General features: G+C 39.5%; 1 protein-coding gene across 2 annotated transcripts in view; it reads left to right on the forward strand.

The window, feature by feature from the left end:
- AMPH (amphiphysin) overlaps window positions 1-12,452 on the forward strand; it is a 248,958-nt gene that overhangs the window by 189,458 nt on the left and 47,048 nt on the right. For both annotated transcript variants that reach the window (XM_012656466.1, XM_012656467.1), the window contains exons 12-15: window positions 2,388-2,504; window positions 6,212-6,235; window positions 8,210-8,233; window positions 11,037-11,069. In XM_012656466.1, coding sequence (XP_012511920.1) covers window positions 2,388-2,504; window positions 6,212-6,235; window positions 8,210-8,233; window positions 11,037-11,069 — 198 coding nt within the window. The remainder of the gene's footprint in view (window positions 1-2,387; window positions 2,505-6,211; window positions 6,236-8,209; window positions 8,234-11,036; window positions 11,070-12,452) is intronic.

Consider the following 12,452-nt stretch of genomic DNA (forward strand, 5'->3'; position numbering starts at 1 on the left):
CAGCTATGGTGGGTGGTTTGGAGACTATGTTTTCTTCTAAATGTTTTGTGGCTATAGCTATGAGTTGAAATCTTTAGTAAAAATTAGAAAATATAATTCTGTTTCCCATTTTTACCCAAGTTTACTGACTTTTACTGATTTTATTTATAAAACACCATAAGCTTTCTCTCTAAATAGTGGCTGAAATGTATATTTTTGGAAATTTGATTATTCTTTCTTTAAATTTTTTTTTTTATTGTTTGAGAAGTGGGGTCTTGCTCTGTTTCCCAGGCTGGTTTCAAACTCCTGAGCTCAAGGGATCCTCCTATCTTGGCCACCCAAAGTGCTGGGATTATGGGTGTGAGCTACCAGGCTCTGCTGGGAAATTTGATCATTCTATATCAGTTTTGCAACTTGTGATTTTTTTACTATAACTACAACAACATATTCCCATGTCAATTTAGTAAATATCATTTTAAACAGCAGCAGATCACTGCGTCATGAGGACACGCCATGGTAGGTTTAACGCATCTTGTATTGTTAGGTTCTTTTCTTTTTTTCCTTTTGTTAATCAGCTTTATTGATGTCTGATTGATCTACAATAAACTACACATATTTAAAGTGTACAATTTGCTAAGTTTAACACATGTCTAGACCATGAAGTCATCCCCAAAATTTCCTGAGTCGCTTTGTGATCCCTCCTGCTCCTCTCCATGGGATGCAGCATCTCCAGGCAAACACTGATCTTCCCGCTGCCGTCCTGCCTCTGTTGGGGGCCTGGGCAATAGACAAGTCTGTTCAGCTGATTCTCCTCCTTCCCCTAGATGGGGAAATAATGCCGTCTCCTCCTTGATTTTTTGTAAGGATTATATTTGACGATGAAGGTACAGTGCAGTTTGGAGAACATGGTGAAGTATCTGCTTTAAAGGCAATAAAGTGCAGTCAACCTTGGACTGTACCGAATGTTAACGTGAAGTTAAGGTTCGTATGTGCGAAGTTCCTAGAACATTGCCTGGCGTATTCTAAGTGTAATGTAAGTGTTTACTAAATTTTAAAAATATAATCGTACCAATATAAAAGTTGATGAAACACAGAACTAATGCAGATTTTGAATAGGAGACAGGGGAATCCCTTGATAGTTTTGTGACTGTACTTATTAAAGAAAGTAAGGATCTAAGATCATTATCCTTGTGAAATTTTTAAAAAGTGTATATGAGGAGTAATCATGCTGCAAAATATAATAGAAAACTCAAGGCTAATTTCATGTTATATAAGCCACTTTCCTTCTACAATGAATGTGGATATAGCAATAAAAAGTATTATCAGTTATACACCCCAGCTTTTCATAGATTTCTAAGTTTTTAATATTTTATGAGTGTGGTTAATATTAATTAAAATAACTCCTGCTCTCTAAGAATCTTTCTCCAAAAATCTCTATTTTTGTCTAATACTTTACCATTGGTGTGACCTTTCAATTTCTAGACAACAAAACATTTAAAAGTGAAGCTTTTATGGAATGCTAAGCGCATGTAACTTGCATTGTGTGAAAACTGACTGCAGTTCTTTTTACTGTGGTATAGTTTATGGGGACTTTGTCTCAGCTCTGCCCTACTGTGTAATTTGAACTTGGGTTAGGCCACCTTCAAGCCCACGTTGTTTTCCTATGTCATGATACCATATGTAAATGAACAGATGTTTAGTATTACAGATTTTTTGTTATTATCCTAGCAGGGCTTTCATTCTGTGTCTTATTTAGCTTATCTTCTTTCTAACCCGAGAAGGTTGTTAGTGAGCACTCATTTTGCAGCAGATGTTGGGAGAGGCTCTCTCTCCTCTCTCCCTCTCCCCTCCCTCACTCACGCACTTACACACAGTCGGCACAAACAATATTATGGACGACGGATGGATCCTGTGATAACTAAATCAAGGGACAGGGTACCAGTGAGGGGATGAGGTCACCCTCACAGAGGAACATCACAGCAGAGGGCTACTATAATGGGTCCAGATCTTGGCCTGTTTTATCCATCTGATCATCTGTAATTTCTTGAGCTAATAGAAACAGATACCTTTTATCTTGGTGGTATTAGGATACATCTTTGGACATGTTTTTTGTTGACTGGACTTGAAGCTGGAGAAAGGACAGGAACTGGAGCCTGAACACGTTCCAGGGCAACTTGGGTTGTACTTGGCCAGAGTTAGTTATTTCCCCTCTTACCACATTGAGCTGAATGCCTCTGGGTACATGTGGATGAGCCACCTAGTGGCCCACTCTCAAAGCCTCAAAGCGTGCCTTGGGGATATGGAGTAACAGCACTAGAGGGATTATAAATGGACTGTATCATGAAGTCATATCAGATTCAAGCAAATGCTTATTTTCCTTTGTTTTGGTTTTTTGTTTGTTTTACCAGAATGAAGTCCCTGAGGTGAAGAAAGAGGAGACTTTGCTGGATCTGGACTTTGACCCTTTCAAGCCTGAGGTAGCATCTGTGGGTTCTGCCGGAGTGACCCACTCGCCCATGTCTCAGGTATCAGGTGCTTTTGGGATGTTTGTGGCTGATAAGGCTTCGTAAACCTCAATAAGCTCAGTAAGGTAACAGATGACCCCTGTCCCTTTCAAATGACTGTTATCCACTTTTGTTTTGGTTGGCAAATATTTACCAATAGGAGGGAGGGGTAGAGAGAGGATCTATCTCATCAATATCAATTATTCTAAACCTCCCATACCATTAGCTTCCTCTACCCACAGACCAGGCATAACCATACACTCCTGTTTGACCAGGAATCATCTCTCCCAGAGTGATTGTCAACAGTGCCCGCACGTGGATGATATATTTTACGGCTTCCCTAAATAAAGCTCTTTCTTTTTGCTTTGGGTTTACTCTTCTTACTATTTTCTCTACTTTCCTTCCTCATACTTTGCAAGTTAAGGCTTTTTTGGAAATAACTGTGAGATTAGGCCCCAACAGAAACATCTCTCAGTCCTGACAGTTGTCTATCCAAGCCTCTCCCTGCTCACCACGTCCTCACTCTTGGCCTCCTACCCATTGCAGCAGTCACTGAGATAGCACCTCTGGAAGATGGATTCCTGGGGTTGGGTTATAATATCCTATGGGTGACTCCCCTGGAACACAGTTAGTTTACAATTGTCTGTGCTAATGGAAAGAAGTTTACTCAAAATTTGTCAAAACAGAAGTTGTTTATGTCAATACTTTGGATGCAGTCGGGGTCTCACATTTCAGTTTAGGCAAATCCAAAGATGCTAGGTTGTACTTCAAATTAGTTGGTGAAAGAATATCATAAAGCTCAAATTAGAAATTGAGACTCGGCTCAATTTCCTGGTCTTGAAACCTTTTTCATACAATATAGTAAAGCACTGGGGGAAAAAACAGCTCAATAGGAACCTCAATAAATAAGGATTCTCTCTAATCCATGCTTTGTTCTAGAATGTGATTGGGTTAATAAAGGTCTTTCTGTTGTACAATAGGAATAATAAAAGTCTAAAATGTCAATAAACTAGAAAATTAGGTAGATTAGGTAGTAGCCTTAAGATGCTTTCCCAAAATGGGTCCTTAGGTGAATGTTTCAGGAAGCTGTCTCAGTTAACTCTGTTCTAGGAGATTCATGATGTGCAGGACTTCTCAAGGCGCTGGGAAGTCCTGCAGTTAAAACAACACTAGGGTGATCACATGGCAGAAATACTCTCTAGGGATTAGGGGGATGCAAATCTACAACTAAAGGACACGGGGAGCACTAAAGGGAGGGAAGGGCATGCGTTTAACCCGCACTTGGGTGAGGCAAAGACATAAAGTGTAACTATAATGTTTGTACCCTCACAATACCCTGGAATAAAAAAAAAAAAATTCTGTGCATTGCTAAAGGAAACATAACTTCTTTGTTATAGGAAGATTCATACAATACTAAAATTGCACATGAAAATCATGTAGAGAACTACTTTTTCACAGTCCTATAGTTTCATTTATTTGTGGATTCAAATGGATCTGATAAACTTTAATGTAAAAATAAGCATAACAAAAAAAAAAAGTTTAGATTTGTTTAACTTAGAGTTTCCCAAATTTGTTTGGGTGCAGAAATCTATTTCAATGAAACTTTTCTTAACATTCATTGAAATGTTCTTTAAAACATACTTTGGGAAATACTAAAGTAGTAATTGTCAACAAGTTTGAGGGTTCCACCTTGGTGGTCAAGAAAAGTAGAAAATGAAGGTACATATAATTCACTGTGCTTTCTTCTCAGAGCTCGCTCATTACTGCAGATAGCTGCAGAGTTCATGGGATTTCTCCTGCCTTACTTTCCATGCTTCATTTCTTTGTGGCAGAAGCAAAGTTTCCATGGTAGATGCTCTAATGATTAGTGAGTGAGATTTCACTGCAGTTTTATCTTCAAGTTTGAATTATGAGAGAAAACTCTTCTATATTATTATATGGGTATATTAACCCATGATTAAATCAATCCATAAATCATGGAACTTTGTGTGGATTTAAGACTAAGGGATTTTTTTCAAGTTTTTAAAAAAAAATGACCTTATTTGCATCTTCTAAAGTCTTAGTTCTGAAGGAAACACGTTACTGTGGTTAGGGCGAGTGGTGTGTGTCCCTGTGCTTGTCCCTCAGGGCAGGTAATAAACTCTTCTGGCCTCCCGGTGGCCCGAGTCACCTCACAGCATAGTCATCCTGTAACCCAGCTCTAATCACATCTCTCTTTTTGGTTAAGAAGGAAAGTCTTAGGCTGAGTGAAGAAAAGCACAGTACTGTTAGATTCTGTGTGCCTCCTTTCCCCTCCACTCAGAATGATGTCCCGTCACCTGACCCCGTGTTTCAACTGATGTTCTTGCTGCTAGCAGGACACCTCATTTTGTGATCTCCACAGTGTCCATACGAGCCAACTCATCCTTTCATGATCCTGAGGACTGATACACACGATGTTTTGCATTTGCTGCCTTCCTTTTAAAGAGAATACTGTTGCTGTCTCCATTATGTGGAGATGGGTACTTGCTTTTATCATCTGTGATTCTTTAGGGGCTGTGAAGCAAGAAAACAGAAACCATCTGGATAATCAGAAAATGCAGAACAAGTCCATATACGAAAACACTGTGGCTTTCATGAGAGCTGTTCTACTCTCCTGTCTTAGTCATTCTACAAGAAGATGCTAGAATGGGCCCCCACCAAGTGGGTGGATATTGTCAGAACCACAGGGCCTGCTTTCTGTAGTGCAGGAATCCAAATGAGACATCTGTAATCTCATCTGGGAACTGCAATGCTTTTAAGATGGGAGTGCCAGGCTCTCTAGTTTGCTGTTCACATTTAGTGATTGAAAACAAGAGCATAAACATGGATCCATCCTAGTAACAAGGATTTGGGCATAAAAGGTTGTAGCTTTACCCTCAATTTTCAATCACAAAGGAAGTAAGAAAGAGAGTTCTCCTCCACTGTCCCCACCCACAGTGGAAGTCATTTCCAACATCTGGATTCATTCCCCAGGATCAGTAAGCTTTGTAATTAAAATACCAGTGGTAACTGATTCTTCCACACGTCCTAAGGAGCACTCTGCTAATTGACATCATTACCAATTAATTGAGCTGTGTGTTATCATCTAATTAAATATATTGAAGAACTACTTTTCTAGGGTTCATTTACCATCAGACTGGTCAGAATATATCCTCTTGAATGCGATGAGAAGTGATATCATTAGCAATGGTTAGGATCTGAATTTCCTCAAAGCTGTGATAAGTTCTAATATCTGGATACCTTGTTTACTTCATTTTAATGAGGGGTGTGTATGTGCGTTTGTGTGTGTGTTAAAGTGTGTGTGTGTATGTATGTGTGTTAAAGTATAATAACTGTGTTACAATAACTGTGTTACAGATATAGTTTTCCACTCACACCGTGAAAGGTAGCTTGATTGGGCCTGTGCTAGCCCATATGGTAACCACTAGCCACGTGGACCATTTAAACTTGGATTAAGTTACGTAAAATTAAAAATTTGTTTCTGTTACACCAACACATTTCAAGTGCTCAGGAGCCACATGTGACTGATGGCTCCCATATAGGATGACACAGATGTGGTTCATTTCCATCACCAAAGACAGTTCCATTGAACATTATTGTACTAAATGCTTAAAAAAATTTATGATTTTAAGAACTTTTATCACTTCAGCAGTTTTTCCATGTTTCGGATTTGTATACTAACAATATTTCCATTTTTTTGCTTTCAGACATTGCCCTGGGATCTATGGACGGTAAGACTACTAAGAACTCTGTATGTGCTTGTATCTTAATCCCTAGAAATTTGGAAAGCTTGTTATATTTTATTTCATTTGTGATGGAAAGAAGACTCATGCATTTAATGATAATGTGGTCCCCTAGAGCACTCATTAGCCCCCTGAAGGTTCTGGGCATTGCCAGGACCTAGAGATAATGGTGAAGAAGAAAGTGCCAGTGGACCAGACTCCTGGGTGACTAGAGGTCAAGATTTTGGCCTCGTGCCACTTTGCTGCTTCTTGTGCTGGTTGGTGGCCAGAGGAGCTGTTGTGGTGAAGGGCATGCACATATGTGGTTGCTTTTAAGTAGAACATAAGGAGAGTGTGGATGAGAAAATGAGAGAGATGGGCTACTCTGCACACGGAACCATTTTTTCATCATTGTATCAATGAAGCTTGGTTAATAAGAACTTGAGCTTTAGAGCTAGGCGGCCTGGATTTGAGTCCAGACTCTACTACTTATGACCTGGAGACTTTGAACGATTTCTAAAACTCACTAAGCCTCAGTTTTTCTCATCTGTAATATAAGGGTAATGACACTTACGTCAGAGTGAGGATTATTAAGGTATTGATAGAGTATTTAGCCCAATTTCTGCTATGTATCCTTAAAGAGTAGATATTATTACTGATGTTATTTATTCAGCTAATGTGCATGGATGAGAACTTTAGAATTTAATGGTGGGAAAGAGCCACAAAGAAAGCTTTGTGGTGGTCTCATTGGTGCTATGAAATTAGAAGCTTGGTCGCACCCCTGCAGAGCCTCACATCCCTTGGGGTGGGGCCTTTGTCTTAGAAAAGCCCCAGGTCCTGTGGTCTTAAGAACCCAACTTAAGTTTCATGTTTTCTACTTTTCTAGTGAGGCAGCAACAGGAACGTTTGATAGATCTAGCTATTCATGATCTTCTGAAGTGACATTGCTACTTTATTCCCTCAAAACAAAAGCATGACCATCCCCTTACCTTCTGTGATCATAGGTTTATACGGCGCTCTTTAGAATCCTTGGAGTATCAGGGAAGGCTCTCAAGCGCTAAACAGTGTTGCTTGAAGCCGCCATGACTAAGCTGTCTATATCTTTTATAGTTAGTAGGTTCTACTTATATGTTCACAAAAAGGGATGCATGGATTGACATTCAGTGCACACAAATTAACTCTGTTAATTTTCTTGGTGATTAAGGGAATAATACCAATTTTTTATTATTCCAATATTTCATATCTTTAGTTGAAGCTGTGACACAATTTTTTTTTTTCCCAGCTGGGAAGGATATGGTGAGGGTGAAGGCGTCATGTAGAAGGAGCTTTGTCTGTTTCAGAAGACAAACTTCTTAGGAATTGTATTAATAACAGTAGAATGCAAAATGATGGCTTTCTGGACATAATTGCTCATGGTTCTCAACTCTCTACTTCCCAGGATTTTTTGCTAATGTGCAGAAAATGGATTCCAGGTTGAGGGAAGAACATGAGGAGAATCCTCCAGACAGTCAGAGTAGTTAATATCAGATCATTCTCCATCCTAACACCCACCTCAAAGGGAGAACCAAGTGTAGGATGAGTTTGGGGAAGATTTTACTCTGACACTATGTCAGAGCATGTGACACTGTAATTTCTTGACCTCTAGTGCTTGATCTAACTCTGGTGTTCTCAGACTTGCTTATTTATTTGAAATCTTGCATATCAGAGTCTATTAAAGCAGGACTCATGTAAAGCCTTAAAAAGTCCTTGTTGATGCTAGAAAATAACAGACACTATATGTTTCAATTGTGCCTTTTCCATAGAAGTCGTAGATGTATTGGAACAGAAATCTTTCCTATCACAAAACAAGTTATAAAATGTAATCTGAAACCAATAAAAGCCACAGCCTTCAGCAGTTAAATATGGAAAGCATGGCATTTTAATGTGCTAGTGAATTTTCTTTTCTTGCCTCATTATTGTTATTATTATTTTTTACCCATACAGACAAGCACTGATTTAGTACAACCGGTAGGTAAATTCTGGATTTTTTTGAATTTAATGTGCATTATATACATGGTATATTATCTAGAATGAACTTTTTTCCCATGGCTTTGATAGTTATAGATTCAACCTTTAGCCGATTAATTTAAACACTTTCTAGTTTTGTGTAACTGCTGCTACCCTATGAAAGAGCTTTGTGTTTCTCATCAAATCTTACCACGATCTATTTCATCTTATGTTTTTTTTCCTTTGCTTTTCTGCATACTTTAAAGACTGACTCTTCAAAAAGTCTTTCCTTGTGTAACCTGATCATGGAGGAAACTCCAGACAGTGGGTTGGCCGAAGAAATTCAAAGATCTCAGATTGATATAGGTGCATTTACTTGGGGTCCTGATGCTAGTACAGACAGTGTCAGCCAGGAAATTCCCTCAGGTGGGTCTGGAGAAGACTCTGCATGCCCCTCTGAAGCAGAACAAGACGTGAGATTACCCACCGGAGTGCTTCTTTCTGCGGACTGGCCCGCTGAACAGGGTGAGCGAGACCTGGGGCCAGCCCCTTCGGAGAGAAGTGACCAACTGTCCCCAAAGCCCACGCCCAAGGCTGGAGTTGGCATTGCTGTTTGTATGGAGATGGGGCAGCCATATGACTTACTTGACTCAGAGATGCCAGTCATGGAAACAGCTGGTCTTTTCAAAGAGCATCATGAAGATGTTAAAAAGTCAAATGAAGAGGAAGAGAAACAGAAGACAGAAGATTCTATGGGGGCAGGTGTGGAGACATATCAAAAGGTAGACGCTGGAGCTATTGATGTCAAGGCACTAGAAGGGACAGAGGAATTTGAAGAGAGAGCCCATGAAAGTACAGGAAACATGGTGATAGATCTTCATACAATAGGAAAGCAAGACCAGGATACCTTACACATTAATGAAGTAGAAACTAGGAAAGATCTTAGAGTGAGGTATAAGGAAAATGTAAAAACCGGTGAAAATTATTTTGAGAAAACTGACCTTTTAGAAAAAGCCATGGAAAGAGTAGATGTGGCAGATGAATTTAGTGAGGGAGACCAAGGTCTACAAGATGGGATTCAAGTAGTAACCAGGAATTGTGAAATTATAGAGGGCTCTGTAGCTAAACCTGCCAGTCACACAGATACCTTGACTCCACCTCTCCAGACTGACTCTGTGTCTAGTACTGAAGATGCCAACCCTGAGGGGTGGGAATTAGCTAGAAAAGATATAAAAGAAAATTTAACAGCCCCTCCCAACCATGATATAATATATCACCCAGCACGGGGCGGTGCAGACGCTGAAGAAAGTCAGTGTGAGACTGTGTTAAATGCTCCTGGAGGTGACAGGGACAAAAATCAGGCTGCTGTTTTATCTATAAAACTTGAAGTAACAGTTCAGTCTAGGATTGACTTTAATTATTCTCTGGGAACTGGTGTAAACAGAAGGGATTTGTGTTCATGTAAGGTGGAAGATGCATTAATAGAGAGGTCTGAAAGTACGGTGACTGGGGACAGTAGTCATACTACTACCTTGCCAAGAATTGCAAAGACAGACTCTTGGGGAACAAATCCAGGTCAAGCCTGGCAGCCAAGTTTGGATTCAGCAGTGAATAATGTGGATATAGCAGGATTCTCTGGTATACCAGATGGCCAAGCAAGTGGATTTGCCAATTGCCTGGATTTTATTAACCACTGGCCTATCAGAGATATGGGAGGCTTAGGTAATCGCCTGGAGCATTTAGATATAGTTGAGAGCAAGAAAGGCCTGGAGGTGGACTTACTAGCTGGTGTAGGCGGGGAACAGGCCAGTGCCAGCTGCTGGGAACACAGCCAGGAGAGAGCTAGACCATTGGTTCTGGGAACCTCCAGGAACACTAGCACTGAGAGTTCTGCTAGTTCCCGAGACAATGACATCAACAACTCAGATTTATCTGAAGATGAAATTGCTAACCAGAGATATGGATTGTTGTACCAAGAAATAGAGGCTGACAAAGACGAGGTACTTACCCCATTCTGTAGCATAGACTAGCCAAAGACTTCTCTAGGTTCCGTTTTTCCTAATGTCTCTCACCTACTTCATTATCCATCATCATCTTCTCAGAGTGCTGACTGATCTCCTTGACAAATTGTCATGTACCTCTTGAAATCTGTGCAAACCAGACACAAATAGGTTGACAAAAAAACCCAAAAAACACAAAAAGCAGAATGATTGTGTCAGGAATTAATAAGAGTCTATTTTACCATCCCATTTTCTGAGTTTATTCTTCCTACTTTCGTTTTTACAGTTTGGGCACTAAAAATGTTCTAAACTAAAAGAAGCACAGACTATTTTACTGTTCCTAAATGGGTCCACTCCAATAAGAGCACATGAAATGTTTCTGCCCAGGCCCACTGAAATTGTAGAATCTCATAATTACTGTTCATAAAAATGATAGATTACAGAAACACTGAAAAAAGCTTCTTTCAGGTTCTATCAGTGGCCCAAAAAAAGAGCTGTTTAACCCCTAATGGCCCTTCTCTGGAATTGTCTTGTCATTATTGAGAAAGTGGGTTTTAGTTAGCACTGAGCTATGCATCAGCAATAATCTTTCTTTAAAATTAATCTTTTAAAGATTATAAAATTAATCTTTTTTTTGTCAGCCTATTTAAAATAATACAGCATGGCCTTTTGCATTTCCTAAGCCCTTTCACAAACGGTACCCTTTTGTATTATTTTTAAATTCGTGGTAGTCTTTACTTTCCAACTTGTCTAATGGATACTTCCTACTCCTACAAAAGTGGTGATGAAATAAATAACATACTCTGATTTCCATTTCTGTTTAGGCTTCTGGTGATTCATTTAATGGATTCACCCAGGTAAGGAATCTCTTTTCTAGCAAGATCCATCTGCTGAGAGTGATGCACATTTTCTCAATGTGGGTCTCTGTACCCCTGATACAGTGGAATGGTTAAGAGCGTGCACAAATTTGATCCCACTACTTACAAATGGAGCAATTGAGACAGAATAGTAGCAACATTATAGGATGCCTGTGAAGATTAAAGGAGATATGCATACAGAGCGCGTAGCCCAGCAGCCTAGTGCTTACTAAGTGCTCAATGACTTTCGTTTAGCTTTTATTAATATTATTAGCTATACCATGGATTTCTACCTTCTATTGATTCCTCTACTTGAAATTAGAAGTTCTTCTGAGAGAGCCACCAGATTTAGCTGTTGGAAAAGAAGGGAATAGGATTATAGAATTGTTTTGAACTCGTGAGATGGATGTTTAGAAATATGAGAGGTTTTCAGGGGCCTCCTTCTAAAGATCCCTATAGGAGCCACACTGCTCAGAGCCTTGTCTCCCTCCTCATGGTCCTCCTGAAAGGAGCCGTTGGAGGTCAGAAAGCATATGTTGGCTCTGTCCAGTGTGAAAGAGGAGCCACAAGATGGACTGTCCCATTCGCTGAATACATCCCAACAAGGAGGCAGGTACAAGGCAGGCCACGAAGATACAGAGATCCTGGATTCAGTTCTGATACCTCTTCAAGGGAGACCTGACTTTGCCTCAAAATGTCAACCACGCACAGTTTCTGATACTTTGAGCATTTAGAATTCTCTATATAAAGAGATATTCATACATAGAATACTGTATTTAAAAATTTCATTATTGTCCCCCATGTTATCTATAAAAAGATAAAACCCATTTACACACCTACACCCAAATACAGATACACACAAACACGAAGGGAAATGATAATACATCTCTTCCGTCTTTGGAAAACTCTTTTGAAATGTTATCATCGGCATTGCTATCCATTTCTCATTTTTTTCATGTTGTTATTTCTATCAGAATGATTAATGCACATAATTTAAACAGTAACAAATTTGTATATGGGTTTTTATTAAAACACTTTAGACTGTCAGATGTCTCCTTCATTTCCTGTTTCTTAGAAGTCAGTATTTTCACCTCCTTTAACAAATTCTCTGGTTTTAACCCATATGTGTGCATAGGTTTTTTATAATGCTACTTCCTTTTTTGTTTATTTGAGCATATTATGAGGGTACAGATGTTTAGGTTACATATGTTGCCCTTCTCCCCCCTGCCCCCTGAAGTCCAAGCTTCAAGAGTGTCCATGCGCACTCTTTGTGTATGCATGTACCCATCCCCTCCTCCCACCTCCCCCCTGCCCGACATCCAGTAAATGTAATTCTTATATATGCACTTATGTGTTGATCAGTGAATACCAATTTGATGGTGA

The sequence above is a fragment of the Propithecus coquereli genome, unplaced genomic scaffold (assembly GCF_000956105.1).
Source record: "Propithecus coquereli isolate 6110/MARCELLA unplaced genomic scaffold, Pcoq_1.0 Scaffold502, whole genome shotgun sequence".
Taxonomy (NCBI): Eukaryota; Metazoa; Chordata; class Mammalia; order Primates; family Indriidae; genus Propithecus; species Propithecus coquereli.